Source organism: Capricornis sumatraensis, chromosome 1 (assembly GCF_032405125.1).
Source record: "Capricornis sumatraensis isolate serow.1 chromosome 1, serow.2, whole genome shotgun sequence".
NCBI classification, from domain to species: domain Eukaryota; kingdom Metazoa; phylum Chordata; class Mammalia; order Artiodactyla; family Bovidae; genus Capricornis; species Capricornis sumatraensis.
This window is the reverse complement of record NC_091069.1, coordinates 3,401,200-3,420,488: the sequence shown is the minus strand read 5'-3', so window position 1 is coordinate 3,420,488 and position 19,289 is coordinate 3,401,200. Positions and strand designations below refer to the sequence as shown.

Below are 19,289 nucleotides of genomic sequence, written 5' to 3'. Positions count from 1 at the left end.
GGTAAGGGGATCCAGGGACCACGGGACACAGGCATGCAGGACTTGCTGAGCCGTGCCTGCCCCGGAGGACTCGGGATGTGGTCTCAGGGGAAGAGGGGCTGGGGAGAGGGCCCAGGCACAGTCAAGGCTGTGGGGCAGCTCGGTCTCCCAAGCCCTCCCCGGGCTGTCCACGGCCACTGTCCCTTGGCCTCTCAGAAAATCCCAGATCACAGGAGATGGCCAGGCTTGTGCACCCAGAGCAGCAGGTGCCCCCAGATGAGCTACTGCCCTGCCCGCACACCAGCACCACCCTCAGCACCCTGCCCCGTCTCTCCCCGTCTCCGACTCGTCAATGCCTGAGGCTGCACAGCAGGGTGGGCTGAGCAGGGAAGGCCCTGGGGAGGCAGCTGTACCAGGGCCCTTGTTGGTTTGGCATCGCACCTCCAAGGACCACAGGCGGGCAACCCCGCCCCTGGGCCCTCAGCAGGTTCGGCCCTGACCCTTCCGCTGAGCCCTGTCCTGCTGCCGGCGTGTGTGTGTGTGTGTGCGTGTGCGTGTGTGTGTGTGTGGTGGTCCTTAGAGGCTGCACATCCCAGGGAAGGGGCTTGGGAGCCACCCCAGCTCCCTCTGGGCACCACCTGAGGGCTGCTGGGGCGGGAGTGGGCAGAGGGAGCTGCCCACGCCTGACCCACACCTGAGCTTGTGGGTTTCCTGGGGTCAGGAACACCAAGCCCTTCCCTCCACCACGAACAGGAAAGCCCTGTCCAGATAGAGGCGGTCTGTGCGCTGGATCCTGCAGAACTCACACACGTGTGACAAAAATGTGTTCAAATAAAGTACTGCCCTCCAGGGAAGACAACACCCGAGCCCACAGGAGCTGTCCAGGGCACCGCCACCCCTGCAGCTCTGAAAGAGACCCCAGGAGGGGCCCAGGTGGGCCAGACCAGAGCTGAGACCCAGCCACCCCGTCCTCGGCCGCTGGGGACTGGCTGTCCCAAGGGCCTGAGTTGGCTGGTGCACCTGGCTCCCCGTCCCCATTCCCCCAGGACTGACGGACCTGCGCCTGCCTGGAGGTGGAGGAGTGGAAGGCGGCAGGCGGGGAGGAGGGGGAGCGGACAGCATTGGCCCCATCGGGGCGCGAGGGCAAGGGCAGTCTCAGGGGAGGAGAGAGTCTCCGAAGTGCCCCCGGGCCCAGCTCTGGGAGGTGCCTCCCCACTGGCACCAAGCTTCCGGCCAGCCAGTCACTGGACTCGGGCCCCGCATGCAAATCAGGCCGGGCGGCGGGCCAGGCACACAGCCAGTCTTCGGGGAACGCGGAAGGCAGAGGGGGACACACCAGGGCCTCGATGTTGGGGCCCTCCACCCACGAACCCTGAACCCTCTCTGGGGTCCGTGAGGAGTTTACAGGCAGCACCAGGAGTCTCAGGTTAGGGTGTGCCGGCTTTATGATCCCAAAGGCGGGAGTCCTTCCGAGACAAGAGCGGGGAGGCACTCGTTGCACTCAGGAGGCACTTCCTGACCCGCCCTGGGGTGCTGGCCACGACTGCGAGGCTCCGAGGACACTCTAGCCTCGAGGTGAAAGCACGTGGGAGGGGCAAAGGGTGGAGGTCATAGGTGACAGAGATGGATCTGAGGGGGCAACCTCACTGACAGGGCCACTGAGGCCTCAATCAGGCGAGGGGCCAGCCAGGGCTGTATGGTGCCCTGTGAGCCCTCGGGCAGGTCCCTGGTCCCCATCAAGGCCCAGAGTCTTTTTCATCTGTCCAGAGAGAGCCCGGGTCCTGGCCCACGCGCTCCGCTGCAGCTAAACTTTTTCAGGGCCTCCCATCCCACCCAGGGTCGACTTTATACAAAGTCCTCAGCTAAGGCCTTGCAAGAGGGACCCAATTCCTGCTGGTGCTTCAGGGTCAGCTCCCGCCAGCTCGTCCGGTCTGAGCTGGGACTGACCCCTGCACGCCTAAGGCACAGTGGCCGCCCTGAGGTGTCCCAGCCCTGGGACGTGCCCATCTCCCCGCCAGGCTGTGAGGCCACGGGTAAGGCCTGGTCAGCCTCAGTGCCCACACGGGAGGTGCCTGGAGGGCCCCGGCCATGCCTGTGGGCGGGAGGCCACGGTGGTGGGGGCCAGGCCCGCCACGCGTTACCTGCATAGCTGCCCGTGGCCTTGATGTACATCTGGCCGTACTGCTCCTCCACCATGGTGTCGTAGGCCTCGTCGTCCTCCTCATCCTCCTCGTTGTGGTAGGAGGTGGGGCTGTCCGTGGTGGGCAGGCTGCTGGCCCCGGGGCTGGTCCGCTCCCCCTGGGAGTACGGCGCCTGCTGGATGCTGGGGATGAGGGTGGCCAGGCTGGGCACCCCATAGTAGGAGACGCGGGGCAGCTTGAGAGGGGCTGTGCCCGCGGCCACTGCCGGGCCGGCGGCCACCGCTGCGCCATCCCGGGGCCCCGTCTCCAGAGGGCGCTTGGGGGCCAGGCCCGGGCCGGCGGCCAGAGGCAGCTCCAGGGCTTCGTGCTTGACGCGGGTCAGCAGCGGGATGGGCACGGAGGGGGACACGACGTAGGGAGGCGCGGCGGCCGGCTGCAGCTGGTTGCAGGGGCTCTGGGGCTCGGAGCTGGCATCCTCGATCATGGTGGTCTGCGAGTCGCAGTGGGGCGAGCTCACCTTGAACATGAGGTCGGTGCCGCGCTCCACGATGTGCTGGATCTGCAGGAAGCCGGCCGTGTACATGACCACGAGCTGCTCGCTGGCCGCCATGGTCAGCCTGCCCGTGTAGCAGAAGGACAGGATCTGCTGGAAGCAGGCGGGCGGCACTGTGCCCGGCAGCTCGAAGGCGCTCTTGCTGTTGCCGCTGAACAGGTCGCGGAAGTAGAGGCTGCTGGCGGCCAGGACGGCCCGGTGGGCCTTGAAGGCCTGGCCCTTGACCACGATGGACACATCGCAGTAGAGGCCCAGCAGACGCTGCTCGTTGAGGCAGCCAAGCACCGTGTTCCCGAAGTTGGGGATCTCGATGTGCAGCATCTGCGACATGGCGGGAGGCGAGGGGGCGGCCTCAGACTCTCAGCGGGGGAGCCGCCGGGTGGGGCGCATCTGCGGGAGACAGGGCGTGTACGCGGGGGTCAGGGTCGGGCTCCGAGACGTCCAGTGGCCGGGCCACGCTCCACGCCACCCGGCTCTGCCCCAGCGCCCGCCTCCCCTGTCCCCTGCTCCGGGGCACCCCAGCCTTGCCCCAGCCACGACGCGCCAGACCAGGTCTGGCCGCAGACCCAGCAGCAGCGGGACCCTGGCAGAGCTCTCAGCGCTGCCCAGGACCCCAGCCGGGTTCCCAGCCAGGTGTCTGTGTGGGTGCCCCCATGCCACCCCAGGGCAGAGCGCAAGAGCCCCTGAAGTGCGGAGACACCCCGTCCTGGCGGGGCCCAGGAGGAGAGGCCTGGAGAGAGACGACGGGGCACACAGAAGGGCAGGACAGGCCGGCCAGCCACAGCGCCGGAGGGGCAAGGGCGCAGGCCTCTGTCTGTCTGCACAACTCTTCTCCCAGGAAAGTTGGCAGCAAAGGGAGGGGCCAGAACCCAGAGCACCGGCACCGGGCGACCGGGGGTGGGGGGTCCTCTCGGAGGCTTTGGTTTCGTTGCTCTTTCCTTTTCTCTTAGAGCAGCCATGCAGAGAGCCCGCCGGGGGTGGGGGGGGGGAAGTCCTGCCCCTGCAGGGTGAGAAGCAGCCCCCCTCAGCCCCCTGGAGAGGCAGGCAGGGGTGGGGGGGGCGCCCAGAGAAGGGAGCTGGGGCAGGGAGAACTCAGTCGCTCCGCCGTCTCTGCTTCCCTCCGAGCAAAGGAGACTGCGGACTCCCCGACCCGAGCTGCAAGTCCAACTCCGGGACCCAGCTCCCCCCGACCCGAGTTGCCTGGGGATCGGGGCAGCCAGTGCAGGAGTTGGGAGCCTGTCGCAGCCCCACCTGCGTGCCCTCCCGGGCCCCCCACCCCCACCCCGCCGGTTCCTGCTGCCAGCCAATCCCTGCTGGCTCGCTCCCAGCCCAGGTGACTAGAGGGGTCCTGGGGGAGACAGAGGAGGGCCCGGCCAGGGCTCAGATGCCGCCAGGGGTGTGCTGCCAGCCCCCGGGGTCTGGAGCCAGACTCCCCCGGGCCTGATGGGCCGGAGAAGGGCCGGCCCAACTCCGCGCAGTCAGAGCCTGTACAAAGGGCCGCTCTGTCCCGCGGGAGGAAAGTGCGGGCATCCGGCGAGGGAGGGCGGAGCGCGGAGACAGGAGTTGGGCAGGTGGGCGGCTGCTGGGGGGGCGGCGGGGAGAGCCCGCAGTACCTCCCCCCCCCCCCGCACCCCCGGCTGCGGAGAAGTTGCTGGCCCGGCCGGTGGCACCCGCGGCGGGGAAGACCTACCTTTGGCCGCTGCCGCCGTGGCCCCAGCACTGCCCACTCAGCCTGGCAGGGGCAGGCTCGTCCGCACGCCCGGCCGCCCGCAGCCACCAGCTGCTCCGGGAATGCAGCAAACGGAGCGGGAGCCCTTGGGGTGGGGAGGGCGAGAGGAGCCGGGAGAGGAGGAGGAGGAGGGGGGCGGGGGGGCGCGAGTCTCGGCGCGGGGCTGGGCCGCGGCTCAGCTGCACCCAGCCCGGCTCTCCGGGGCAGCGCGCAGCATCCAAATGAAGAGGCCGGATGCAGACGGACATTCAGGCAGCTCTCGGGAATGAATAGCCGCCTTTGATTTGGGAGCCGAAGTAAATGCCAGCTCCCAGCCCCGGCTTTAAAAAACAGTGGAGTGCTGGTGCCAGAGGAATGCACGGCTCCGGGTGTTGGTACAAGACAGACTTTTGATGACTCACTGCAATGCAAACAAAGATGGCAGAAATACTGTACTGTACGCGGGGAGACGCTTCGTGGTGCCACGGCAACTGAGACAGCCTGGAAATTTATAGTGCAGTTTTGCATATGAATTACCCAGTAAACTGCCACCCTGCCACCCAGTACAGCCAGAGTGTCAAAGCATTTAAACTATTCCAAACAGTCTGCTGGGCTGGCAGAGCCGCCTGACTCCTGGGAAGAGGTGGGGGGTGGCTGAGGCGGGCAAGGGGGCAGGGAGGCCAGGGGGTCCGACAGACAGAGAGCAGAAGCTGGTGAGAGAGGGGAGCCCAGAAGGGGAGGGAAAGAGCAGAAAGGGGAGAGAGAGAGAGGAGCCAGGAGGAGGCGGCGGCGGCCCAGGGCCCCGCCCCCCAGTGCCCCCCTCCCCACTTCCTGGGGTCTCAGGAGCCGCGATGGTCCAGCCCCAACACCCCCATCCCACTCACCCACCCAGGGAGCCACTCGGCACCCCAACTCCCGCCGCCTTGGCCAGGACAGCTCTTAAGAGTGGTGCAACTTTGTGCTGGCAGCTGGGGCCAGGCCCGCTATGGACAGCAGGCAGGAGCCCCCTGAAGAACCTGCCCTGGTCCCTGGTGGACTTGGCACGGGGAGGCGGGAGGTCACCCGTGTGGCCCACACTGTCCACAGACTGCTAAGCCTGTCCCTGGCACGCTGCCTGCCCTGCTAAACAGAGGACAGTGCCCCCCAGCCCACCCCGCCGCATGGCTGGATTGGTGGGCCCAGGGGCAGACCACTGGTCTGCCACCCACGGGGCGCAGGGGCTGCGCTGAGACGGGAGACGGCCAAGGCAGGCCTGGTCCCCGCAGCGCCCAGCATCACAGCCATCAGGGCAGCATCCCGCATGGTCCCCTCCGCGGCATCCGGAGAGAAGGAAGCGGCCATCTGGCGCCTCTCCATTCACACCCCATGGGGCTCGGCTTCCAAGAGAGAAAGACTGTAGGAAAAGCCGCCGAATGGAGAGCAGGAGGAAGTCCAGGTGTGGGGAGCCCGCCCAGGGAGCAGCGGCCGCAGAGGCGGCTGTGTGCATCCTGTGTGGGGCCTGTGACAACTCCAGGGTGAGGGCAATGCAGGCCCGTGTGGGCATCGTTCACAGAAACGCGCCCGCTTGGCGCTCTGGGGACCTGGGGGCCACGTGGGCCGAGGACAGCGGGGTCCGGCTGGGCCTCCCCTAGCTTGAGGCTCAAGTGGGGCGGCCGAATCCTGGCGAGGCATTGAGGACCCTTCTTCCCCGCGCGGTCAGCCCCCTTGGCGGCCTCTGCATCTGGGCCGCAGCCATATCGCGGGTCCACACAGACACCCATGTCTGCACACCTCTGCTCACGTGTCCCCCTGCCCATAGCATCACCAGGCACCCCTGGACTGGGCTCCCGGTGTCCTCCTGGTGGTCCCCCTTCGCTGGGGCCTAGGTAAAGTCCACCGGCCCCAAGATACAGAGCTGGGGCCTCAAGTGAGGGGTCACAGGCACGGCCCCCTGCACCCACCCAGCCACAGATAGCGGGGCAGACTGGGCACAGAGGAAGCCAACCTGGGGCAACAGGGGGAAACTCGGGTCAAAGAACAGCAGTACCCGTGATGGGCAGGGAAGCACAGAGAGGCACGCCCTCCACGAGCTCTCCCCTGCCACCTGCAGGTGCCACCTCCGCAGGGAAGTCCTCCAGGTGCCACACAGGAGCTTGGTGACACTGGGGTGGGTCTGCCTGACACCCGACGGGCATTTAACCCCGTGCTGGGAATGGCCAGGGAGGGCTAAGTAAGGGACGGTCTGCGCTGCCCAGGAACACACACCGCAGTGGGGACGGGCCCCCACATGGCCCCCTGCACCCACTGCTGGGAGACTCCCAAAGACCATGGTGCGGTCTCTTGAGCTAGATGGGGCTCTTGTGCCGTGAGAGGGGAGGGGTGACCTAGCCTGGCGGGGGTGGGCAGAGGCTGCAGAGGCACAGTGGGCACTAGCCCCAGAGGGTCTCAACTGCCCAGGGCTGAGCAGGGAGCAGCCAGATCCCCAGCTGAGAGCAGGGGCCGGGGTGCAGCCTACGGAGCTGTCCCCTTCAAGGGCATGTCCCGGTTCCACTGGGCACTGCCCCGTGGGCCCAGCCACCTCGAACGCAGGTCCCGTGGCCTCTATCTAGCAAAGGATGCCCACCCGGGCTGGGGGTGGATCACCCTCCTAAGGCGGCCGTGGGGTCGAGGGAGACGACGTTATTAGTAAGTGCCCAGCTGGAGCCTGGCACAAGCGACGTGTAAAATCCATCTGGTGACGCTCCCTGCTGGGACCGCCCCCGCCACCCCAGCCCTGCTGCGCGGGCCTCCCCCGGGGGCTGCAGCCAGACCATTCGCCCAGAGAGGGGCCACCGCTCTCCCCTGTGAGGTGACAGGCCGCCTGGTCCCCGGGGACGGGGACAGCCAGCCCTGCTGTTGCCGTGTCCTCAGGCCACCTGCGAGGGTGAGGCGGCCGCCCCAGCCGCCCAGCCCGGGACAGACAGCCCAGCCCGAGCTGGTTTCAGGTTGCTTTCTTAGAAGCCTCGGCCGGAGCGAGAACAAAGCTGAACTTCAGGAGAAAAGAATAAAATAATGGCTTGGTTTACACACCCAGGCCAAGAAAGCAGGACGAGCCCAGGGCCAGCCTGCGGGCAGCGGCAGAAAAGAGAGAGGCAGGGGACCCGGGCGGCCCCCCCCCCACGCGGCTGCCTCTTCCTTCTGAGCCTCAGCTTCCCCTCCTCTCCTCTTCCCTTCACAGCCGGACTCCTGGGCTGGCCACTTACAGAAGGTTCTGAAGACGTGGAGGGAACATCCGAGACCCCTAACTTCGCTCATCCCGGCCGCCCTCAAAGCCACTGCGCCATGGAGCCCTCCCCCTCATAATGCCCTTCAGAATGGAACTTGCTTTGGGAAACCCCAGCTGACACCACAGAGCCAGAGTCCAGCCCATGCAGCTGTGCAAGTATTGGGGGGGGCGGTCCCACTCCACACAGATCCCAAGAGCTCCCAAGGAAGAAGCGGGGGGCGGGGGGGATTCTCTTCTGTGAGCCCTCCCTCAGGTTCGGCTGAGAGCTGGGCCTGGGATGACGGCTTGTCCACCAGAGCACAACCAGGCACCCTGCAGGCGGCGTGGCCCCCAGATGGACGAGAGGGACGCGGGGGTACGGGCCCCAAGAGTGCAGACACACACGCACACGGGGGCCGAAGGGGTATCCAGGGGCGGGGGGGTCGGAGTCCACCCACCCCAGATCCCAAAGAGCCTCCCGCAGCAGGGGCACGGTGGAGGAACGCACCGTTTCATTTCTGCAGGATCGCTACCAGTGAGGGAAAGGGAGGCGAGATAAATTACATTAAATAAAAATTATTTTGCAGGATTTAATTTTACCAATCTAATCAGAGGTCTGGACCTTGGCAAATGCACAGCCATTAAAGGCACCCACTGCAGGGGAGGGGGGGGCAGGTGTGCCAGGAACATTCTGGAAGCAGTAAAAGGAGCACCTCCGGCCCCCAGCCCAGGGCCCATCCCCTTGGCAGCCCTACTGCCCAGCCTCCAGGCCCTGCACCTCAGGACCTCGGCAGGGGGTGAGGGGGCAGCCGGCCTGGCGACCAGAAGGCAGGGCACTGCAGAGTCAGGGCCAGGCCCCAGTGGCCATGTCCGCCAGGACCACGTCTGTCCTGCAGGGCGGTGGGCAGCTTCCTGAGTCAGCACGAACACATGCGGGCACATCAGGGCCCCAGGAATACACTCAGGTCTCCACCCAGAGGCCACAGGAGAGCGTGGGGGGCAGGGGAGGGCTCCCCCGGCCAGCTGCCATTGGAGCAATGGCCTGGCTTCCCCGTTGCAGCCCAGTCTCCAGTTAGCCGGCTCTCTGACACTCCAGCTCCAGTCCCTGGCTGACGCTCTGCTTCTCAGAGGGGCAAGGGGGAAGCGGCCTGGGGGCTGACCCGTGGGAGGCCCAGGTGCCCGGGTGAAGCAAGGCTGCCCAGTCAGGCATGCCAGCCCCCCAAGAGGTGGGTGAGGTCCCACTCAGTGTGAGCCTCAGGTTTGCATTAAACTTTTAACACCTCCCCAGGCAGGGCTGGGCCGCCACGGGGTTGCTAATGGAAGGCCCGGGGCAGGGCAGCAAAGCTCCGGGTGGGGTGTCAGCTGCCAGGAGCCTCTCCCCCTGGTCTCCACCTGTGTGCTCGGCTCCCAGCCCTATTTCCTCCAGGTGGGTGCGGGTGAGGAAGCCGGGGCACTCAAAGGGTGACCTTCCTGCCCAGGCCTCCGGCCGGGACTTCACTTGATCACCCACCCACCAGCTGCCTGCTTTCAAAACCCCTCATCCTGGGCAACTTAGGTCATTGGGCAGGGGTGGGAAGGGGCTGACCCTGCTGGGCAGAGATGGCACCAAGGCCTGGACTTGGCCCTAGTCCCCAGGACTCTGCTGCAGAGCAGAGACTCTGACCTCAGCCTCTGTGCCTGGCAGTCTGAGAGTCCCCGGTGCCCAGGGGAGGGGGTGCACAGGCCTCCAAAACCTCAGGGTCATGTGGGTCCCCGGCTGTGGCTCCACCTCCAACACACCCCCACCCCAGGTCACCGCACCCCAGCCCTATAGGCAGAGGCGAGAGGCCTCCTGGGTTCCGCCAGGCACCTGGGCAGCCTCCGCCCAGACCACAGCCTGGACCGGCATCAAGCATAAAAGCCGGTTTTAACTGCACTAACAAATGTTTGCCTGGAAGCTTTTTTTTCTCAAACAGAGAAGGGCAGCCTGCCAGAATCCGCAAATTCAGAAATGTGCTTCCCAGCCCTTCCCCTGCCGCCCCAGGAGGCAGGGCCGGCCCTCAGAGAGAGGGGCAGGCGCAGTTGGCCGGCCCTCCAGAATGATCCCTAGCCCCCTGGGGGCCCAGGGCACCGGACTGGGCACCCACAGCCGGGGCCTCATCGGCCCCACTGGCTGTGGGACCCCGGGGGCCAGGCAGGGACGGGGTGGACGCACTGTTGGGTGGGCCGCAGGGCCCTGCGCCACACAGCAGGTGGCGTATGCGCTGGGCTCTGACCAGGGTCCAGACTAAGGGTCTGGTGGCCCAGCTCCATCCTACATGCCACTGGGAGGGTGACTTCCTGCCACCAACAGGCCAACCTCTGACCCTCCGCCGGACATTTCGACTTTGGTGCGGGTCAGGGGTCGGGAGCCAAACAAACAGGGCATAAACCTAAAGAAACAGCAATGGCACCCAGCAGGAGGACAGGGGCCACCTGGCCAGGAGCCCACCTGGACGCCTGTGTCCCACCGAGCGCTCACTAGCCACCGACGGGTCCAGAAGGCTTGTGAAGAATGAAGCAGTGTTTAGAACAGAGCTGACAATCTCTCCCACCCGTATTTGTAATTTAAATACCATAAGCTTGAAGAGTGTCCCCCTCGGGCATCGTTTAATAACTTAGAAAGCCGGCTCTGCGCCTGCAGCCGGCACCTTCTCCTCCCTTGTGGGCTGAAGCAGGGTCTCCCCAGGTGCCCAGGCTCGAGGGCACAGGGCAGGGTCGGGGTGGGGTGGGGCGGACTGAGAGCAAGGGCTGCCTGGCATGGGGAGCTGGGCCTCAGGCTGTGGCCACCCCCCAAGGTCCCCACAGCACCTCGACGTCCCCTCGGAGGGCCGGCAGGGGTCTTGGATGCAGCCAGGTCTGGGTGGCGGGTGGCGGGCGGGTGGGGGGCAAGCACGCCAGGCCGGCCGGTCGCCCAGCTCATTAACAACAGCACCTCCATACACACTCCGGTCTTTAATATTCATGGCTCTCTTCATCTGCATATCATGCCATAAATAGTCGAGGTAAGACACAAAGCTCCCCTGCATTTCTAATCATGCTTAAAAATCTAATGTAAATCAGACCGACACAGAAATACTAAATCAGCCACTGGCGGGGGGCGGGGGGCAGCAATTACACTGAGATGGGGGCCACGGGGCATGCACCCCACCTCCACCCTCCCGGCTGGGTGGCTGCGGGGGTACCAGGGGTCCAGGCCTGCCCCCGGCTTGGAGCTAGGCAGCGGCATCCCAGGCCACTCCTGAGCCAGGCTCACCCACGTGGCCCTAAAGCAGAGAGACAGTGAGGGGGCCGGGGACATGCCTGTGGCACCTTAGGGACCCCCACCCCAGCCCTGCCCCAAGGCCGGCCAGCCTGCCCCACTGAGGGGTTCTGGTAACGAGCCTCCCTGCACCCCACACCCCACACAGGGCCCACGACCCCTCAATCCCGGGCTCCCCTGCCTCCACACCCTACCAGCTCTACAGAAGAACCTGACTCCGCGGCAGAGGAGTCAGTCTGTGTGTCCCAGCCCCGGGCGAGGCCTGCTCGGGGGAACGAAACTGGGCAGCCGGGAATCGCAGGCAGAGCATCAAGTCATGGAAGGGCATGGGGACAGGGCTGGAGGGGACAGCGGGTCCCCTGAGCCCTGGGGGGCCCCAGCCCTGCACGGGCAGGAGAGGCCTGGGGCGGCCGTGGCGCTGCCCCCTGGGCCCAGTCCCATCTGCGGGAGACGCAGAGCAGGGCTTCAGAGCAGATGCCCAGGGCCATTCAGAGCCTGTCAGCCCCTGCCACCATGGGTGGGCACCAGAGGGGCGTCCGGGACCCCCACGGGTGGCCCTGACACCAGATCTCAGGGTCTCTGCAACTGGGACGGTAGGGTCACCTGGACGGGGGAGCCCAGGAGGAGCAGGGCCAGAGGCAGGTGACCCAGCCTCCATGAGGGCAGGCATCTGCCTCCCACCCCTCACCCTGGCCCCCAGCTTTCTGGGAAGCCCCAGGGGACAGACTGGCACTCAGCACAACTTCAGCCCAGTCCCGGGCCCCCAAAAGGCAGCCTGGAGTCAGGGCCCCGGGCTGCGCACCCCTGCCCATCCTGGAGCACGATGGGAAGGCCACCCAAGGAGCCTGTAGGACGCCCAGGCCCGGGTGACACGGGGGTTACCCCACTGCCTTTAGCGAGACGCAGAGACGCCTGCTGCCCGCATCTGCCTGGCATCATGCCCAGACCTATTTTTAAGCCCATTTACTAGAAATCCCAGAAATTAAAGGAAATACGGATAATGCAGTCAGAATCCTGGGGGGCAAATAAAAGCTGAACACAGTCAGCTCCAGCTCCTCCTACTCCAGCCTGAGAATCTCAACCACAAACCAGATCTCCCCAAAGTGCTCCGGGGATGCAGGCACATCCTGTGTGAGGAGGGCAGTCCAGCGCACCTGGGGCTGCAGGCCCGGGCCGCGGCCCACGGCAGGGCTGCAAAAGGCAATTACCTCTACGAAAAATAAAGGCAACAAATACAAATACCCGACTGTATGGCCCGGGAACGCAGATCACCAGTCACTACCGATAGCATGTCAAGACGGCACGTTCTCTCCGAGGTGAGGCCAGGCCCCCAGGACAAGCTGGCTGGCCGAGGTGAGGGGCAGAGAGCCCCAGGCCTGCCGGCCTCCAAGGTCGAGAGTCGTCCTGCAGGCTTACCGGCTTATCCGCGCCTAAAGTTGTCAGGACACACGGCTAGATGGCTCCTGAGGAAAACACATCAAAGGCACAGCTGGGCACCAAGCCTCTGCAGACCCCCAGGAGCCCCGGGGCCTGTCCTCCCAGCCCGCAGGCCTCTGGGGCCCCCTCCCCTGCTCGCTCCACCGGCCAGGTGGCCAGATGTCTGCTCTCCAGCCACCCCTTCACCAGAGCCTCCCCTCTGCATCCTGACACAGTGGGTGCCAAGAGACTGGGGGTTGGGGGTCTGCACAGGTGGAAGGGGAGCCGCGGATGGGGCGGTGTGTGCCTGTGCGTGTGCGCATGTGTGTGTGTGAATGTGTGTATATATGCACACATGTATGTGATGCAAGTACACGTGTAAGCAAGTACATGATTGTAGGTGTGCACATGTGTGTATGTGCCTGTGTGCATGTGAGTACATGCATGTGTGTGAGCGAGTGTGCATATGTGTTTGTGTTGTGTGCGTGTGTGCATGTGTGTGGGTATATGTATGTGTGCATAAGCATGTGTGAATGTGTGTGTGCAGGCATGTGAGTACATGTATGTGTGTGCGTGTGTATGTGTGCATGAGTGTGAGAGAGGCAGAAAGACACAGAGACATCCCCAGATCCCCCTGCCTGAGGTCACCCTGTGCATTCTGAGCTGACACACGGTGGGGAAAAGGCCATGTTCCGGGATGGGACAGACCCTCCCCTGGGGGCCAGGGGGAGGAAGCGGCCCCAGTGGCTGGGCCCCGCCCCAGCCCCGCCTGCCCCTGATGGCCCTGGAAGCCACGCTCACATCCTGCCGGACGCCAGGCAGCCTCCTGCTGCAGGGGTGGGGGCGGGCAGCTGGAACTGGAGCGGGCCACGTGTCCCCCCCGCATCTCCGGGACCACAGAAGGGCCTGCAGCTGACATCCCCAGCTACTGGGAGCTCACCTCTCTCGATCTTATCCGCCCTACAGAGCAAGAGGCTGACATTCATGGGCGGTGGGCAGGCCATGGAGGCGTCACCTGAGCCTTCAGGAGAGGCTGGAGGCAGCGGGAAGGGCAGAGTCCCTGCCGCACCTGCTCCTGTAAGACCACCCCAGCCCCCGGCCCCAATGCCACCCAGTCAGGAAAGGCCAGATGGTGAGGCTGTGCCAGCCCCGTGACGGGCAGGCAGCGGGTGAGGGGCGAGCCCACGGGGACACATGAACATCAATTTCAGGTGGACGGCAGACTGTTCAGAGAATTATCAAAAGCTTGGAAATTAAGCACAATGTCGAATGCTTGACCCTTCACCATCACAGGGGCCATCCAGGGGATTGTCCCAGGACAAGGACCCCCACCGTCCAGGAGAATCACCCGCCTGCTTGCATTCCGCCCCGGCTGTGCCCAGCTATGCGCACACTTGCTCATTTTTTTGTCCAGGAAAGATTTCAAAGACTTTTCTCCATAGAAAAGATACCCCTGGGCTTCCCTGGTGGCTTGGTGGTAAAGAATTCGCCTGCTGATGCAGGACACACGGGTTCTATCCCTGAACCAGGGGGATCCCACATACTGTGAAGCAAGTCAGCATCTGTACAAGGATCCTGTCTACAGTCTTTAAACAGCTACACGTGACAGGTGCCCAGGTGGACTCACCTGCAGAAGCAGGTTGAGTGGTTTCCTGGCAGAGTCCCTCAGTCTGCCGGTGTCCTAATGTGTGGTTTGGGCCATGTCCCTTTTCGGCATCGGGGACAGTGTTTACTTCTGTGGCTGAAGCAGCGTCCTCCCCAGTCTCGAGGGAAGCCCTGTCCTCACACTGAAGGCAGAACTTTTTCCTGCCTCTGAAAGGTATCCAAGAATTACAGACTCTCTTAAAGAGCTGTATCCTTACTTGCTAATAGAGAATGAGTAGTTTTATAAGCCAAATGTTTTCAGAATTCCTGGAACATAAAGAAACTTCTAATATTTTAAAGAGGCTAGCGTGTAAGGGGGAGGGGACACTTTTCAGAGAAACCACTAGCTCAAAAAGCATCTCCATGTAATACCCCAAATTTCTGCAATCAAGGGGAATCCTGGGCAAATTAGACTGCTTTGATAATGGGTTAAAAAGACGACACGATGTCTTTGTCCTGATTTATAAATCCAGTGCATATTTCACTTTCATGATCTGGATGTTTTTTCATGAGAGAAGTAGTTACTCTGAATTTCCTAAACTCCATATACTGTTTCAACCAGAGAAGCTAGCATCACTTCTACGTGATACTCAAGATCATGAAAATCATAAAGTGATAAAGTCAACTACACTGCAGAATTCTGACAAACAGGCATCAATGTTAGTTTTGAATATGTAATACTGGAATACTGCGGTGTTGCTTTAAAACCTCTGACAGATAAAAACAAAAACAACCCAAAAACAAAACAAAAAGAAACCCTCTGTCAGACAATTCTCACATCTGTCATCTGAAAACTCTTAAGAGATAAACAACACGTGAAAACACTCAGCACCTGAAAAATATTCAACCAGCTAGGAAGGGGGGCACACCATCTGATGGAGGACATGCGTGGAAAACCTAAAGGTGACGTCATACCCCAAGGCGAAACACTGCATCCCCCCCCCCCAACATAAGAACAAGGGAAGCAGGCCAACACTGTACAAGCTCCAGGTCCAACTGAGAGAAGTCAGGCAAGGCGATGAAATGACCGACATATAGTTAGAAAGGGAAAGAAAACCTATCTCAGTTCACAGACAACATGGTCTTCTACAAAGACAATGCTAAGGAATCAACCAAAAGACTATCAGAACTGAGAAACAGGTTCAGCAAGGTTGCAGCATATAAGGTCGATAGACTAAAAAGTCAAAGGCATTTGTATGTATCTACAGTGAACAATCTGAAAATGAAATTCAGTAAGAAATGCCATACATAATGATATCAAAAGTGTAAATGATTTAAGAATAAATTCAACAGAAGAAGTGTGAAACTTCCCTCATAGCTCAGTTGGTAAAGAATCTGCCTGCCTGAAGAATCTGCAAGAGACTCTGGTTCAATTCCTAGGTCAGGAAGATCCGCTGGAGAAGGGATAGGCTACCCACTCCAGTATTCTTGGGCTTCCTTCGTGGCTCAGCTGGTAAAGAATCCACCTGCAATGCGGGAGACCTGGGTTCAATCCCTGGGTTGGAAAGATTCCCTGGAGAAGGGAAAAGCAACCCGCTCTGGTATTCTGGCCTACAGAATTGGAAAGAGTTGCAAAGAGTTGGACATGAGTGACCAACTTTCACTGTACTTCACTTCAGTATAAAACTTACACTTTGAAAACTGCAAAACTTTGAAAGAAACTACAGATTTAAATAAATGGAAAGGTATTCAAGTTCATGGATTAGATGTAACATCGCTAAGATGGCAATACTCCCCCAATTGATCGACAAAGCCAATGCCCTCCTAATCAATATCCTAGCTGACACCTCTGCAGAAACTGACAAGTTAATTCTAAAATTGATGTGGAAATGCAAGGGACCCAGAACAGCCAAAATAACTTGTAAAGGAGGAACAAAGTTAGAGCACTCATACCTCCCAATTTCACAACTTACTACAAAGCTACAGTAATCAAGGAAGTGTGGTATTGGTTCAGTTCAGTCGCTCAGTTGTGTCCGACTCTTTGCGACCCCGTGAACCGCAGCACACCAACTCCCGGAGGCCACCCAAACCCATGTCCATTGAGTTGGTGATGCCATCCAACCATCTCATCCTCGGTCGTCCCCTTCTCCTCCTGCCTTCAATCTTTCCCAGCATTAGGGTCTTTTCAAGTGAGTTAGCTCTTCGCATTAGGTGGCCAAAGTACTGGAGTTTCAGCTTCAACATCAGTCCTTCCAATGAACACCCAGGACTGATCTCCTTTAGGATGGACTGGTTGGATCTCCTTGCAGTCCAAGGGACTCTCAAGAGTCTTCTCCAACACCACAGTTCAAAAGCATCAATTCTTCGGCACTCAGCTTTCTTCACACTCCAACTCTCACATCCATACATGACTACTGGAAAAACCATAGCCTTGATTAGATGGACCTTTGTTGGCAAAGTAATGTCTCTGCTTTTTAATATGCTGTCTAGGTTGGTCATAACTTTCCTTCCAAGGAGTAAGTGTCTTTTAATTTCATGGCTGCAATCACCACCTGCAGTGATTTTGGAGCCCAGAAAAATAAAGTCAGCCACTGTTTCCACTGTTTCCCCATCTATTTGCCATGAAGTGATGGGACCGGATGCCATGATCTTAGTTTTCTGAACGTTGAGCTTTCAGTCAACTTTTTCGCTCTCCTCTTTCACTTTCATCAAGAGGCTTTTTAGTTCCTCTTCACTTTCTGCCATAAGGGTGGTGTCATCTGCATATCTGAGGTTATTGATATTTCTCCCGGCAATCTTGATTCCAGCTTGTGTTTCTTCCAGCCCAGCGTTTCTCATGATACACTTTGCATATAAGTTAAATAAGCAGGGTGACAAGATATAGCCTTGATATACTCCTTTTCCTATTTGGAACCAGCCTGTTGTTCCATGTTCAGTTCTAACTGTTGCTTCCTGACCTGCATACAGGTTTCTCAAGAGGCAGGTCAGGTGGTCTGGTATTCCCATCTCTTGAAGAATTTTCGACAGTTTATTGTGATCCACACAGTCAAAGGCTTTGGCATAGTCAATAAAGCAGAAATAGATGTTTTTCTAGAACTCACTTGCTTTTTCGATGATCCAGCGGATGTTGGCAATTTGATCTCTGGTTCCTCTGACTTTTCTAAATCCAGATTGAATATTAGGGAGTTCACGGTTCACGTATTGGTACTGACATACAGATCAGTGGAACAGAACTGAGAGTCTAGAAATAAACCCATGCATCTATGGCCAACTGACTTTCCAGCAAGGGTGCCAACTGTCGGGGCGGGGGGTTGTTTCAAGATATAGTGCAAGGCCCATGGATAGTCAGATGTAAAAGAATGAAGCTGGACCCTTACCTCACACCATATACAAAACTTAAAAGGAGTCAAAGACCTAAATGGCAAAGTATAGCCAAAACTATAAAACACTTAGGAAAATTCCGGGGTAAATGTCTGAGACAGTGGAATCTGAGATACGACACAAAAAGCCCAAGGGAAAAAAAGAGATAAATTAGATTTCATAAACATTTAACAATTTTGTGCTTCAAAGAATCCCATCAAGAAAGTGAAAAGACAAAGAATGGGAAGGGATATCAGTAAGTCACATTTCTGGCCAGAGACTTGTATCTGGAATATCTAAAGAACTGACAGCTCGACAATTACAAGACAGATAACTGAATCTTAAAATGGGCAAAGCGTCTAAAGAGACACTTCTCCAAAGAGATATATAAACGTCCAATATGCACATGAAAAGACACTGAACATCGTTAACCGTTACAGAAATGCAAATTAAAACCACATGAAATAGCACCGCACACCCCCTGGAATGGCTACAACAAAAAAGGCACATGAAAACTGGTGATGATGTGCTGGGATTGTAAAACGGCACAGCCGTTTCCAGAAAACAGTCTGCCAGTTCTTCGAAAGGTTGAACACAGAGTTAACACGTGACCAAGCAATTTCACTCCTAGCTATCTACCCAGAAGAAGTGAATACAAGTGTTCATGCAAAAACTTATGCATGAATGCTCACAGCACCATTATTCACAACAGCCCAAAACTGCAAACACCACAAAATGTCCATCAATGGAAAAACGGATAAACAAAATGTGGTCTCCCAATACCATGAAACATTGCTCACCATGGAAAAGAATGAAGTACTGATTCATGCTACAACATGCTGCTGCTGCTGCTGCTAAGTCGCTTCAGTCGTGTCTGACTCTGTGCAGCCCCACAGATGGCAGCCCACCAGGCTCCCCCGTCCCTGGGATTCTCCAGGCAAGAACACTGGAGTGGGTTGCCATCTCCTTCTCCAACGCATGAAACACTGGTGAACCTTAAAAAGATGATGGTAAGTGAGAAAACTAGACAGAAAAGGTTGCATGTTATATGATTCCATTTATATGACGTGTCCACAACAGGCAGTTTATAGAGACATAAAGTAGACCAGTGCTTGCCAAGAACTAGGAGCAGCGAAGGTTAGAGAGAGATGGAGGAAATGAGAGTGACTGATGAAAGGATGAGGTTTCTTTCTGGAGTGATGAAAATGTTCTAAAATTGATCGTGGGGATGGTTACACAACTCTTAACAGACTAGAAACCACTGAATTTTACATGGTATGGAATTCTATCTCAATAGAGCTGTTACTAAAACACAGATACATCAAAATAAAATTTTATAAAACATTCAAGTGACCCACTGGAAGGCAAGAGAAAAAAACAGAGAAATAAGAAACAAACAGGATCAGAGAAACAAACAGAATCAAAAAATAAAAGAGCAGATTTAAGCCCTGACATATCAGTAATTCCATTAAATGTAAATGACCTAAATAGACCAATTAAAAGACCAGAAATTGAGCAGACTTTTTTTTTTTTTTAGATTCAATAATATGCTGTCAACAAGACACTCACTTCAAGTATAATGATAAAGGCAAGTTTGAAAAGCATATATAGGGACTTCCTGGTGGTCCAGTGGTTAGGAATTCGCCTGCCAATGCGGAGAATCAATCCCCGGTTCAGGAAGATCCCACGCGTCTGGGGCAACGACCCCCACGTGCCACAACTGCTGAGCCCGTGCTGGAGAGCCTGGGCTCCACAAGAGAAAGCAGTGCGATGAGAAGCCCGTGCCGCAATTAGAAAGTAGTCCGCGCACAGCACGGAGACCCAGAACAATCAAAAATAAGCAGGTAACTCTGCCGTATACCTGAGACTAGTGCAACACTGATGGTCACCTGGCTTTCAACACAAGTCGGAATGTCAAAAAAGAAAAAGGTAGAGAAAAAGACAAATCATGCCAGCCGAAGAGAAAACACAGATCAGGAATCCCCTGGTGGGCCAGGGTTAAGACTGCGCTTCCACTGCAGGGCGCACCAGTCCAGTCCCTGACT

General features: G+C 58.9%; 1 protein-coding gene across 1 annotated transcript in view; it reads right to left on the bottom strand.

Moving 5' to 3' along the window:
• NACC2 (NACC family member 2) overlaps positions 1-19,289 on the bottom strand; it is a 76,421-nt gene that overhangs the window by 31,278 nt on the left and 25,854 nt on the right. Inside the window, exon 2 of the mRNA XM_068985677.1 lies at positions 2,121-3,063. Within this exon, the coding sequence (XP_068841778.1) occupies positions 2,121-3,003 (883 nt within the window). The 5' untranslated portion in view covers positions 3,004-3,063. The remainder of the gene's footprint in view (positions 1-2,120; positions 3,064-19,289) is intronic.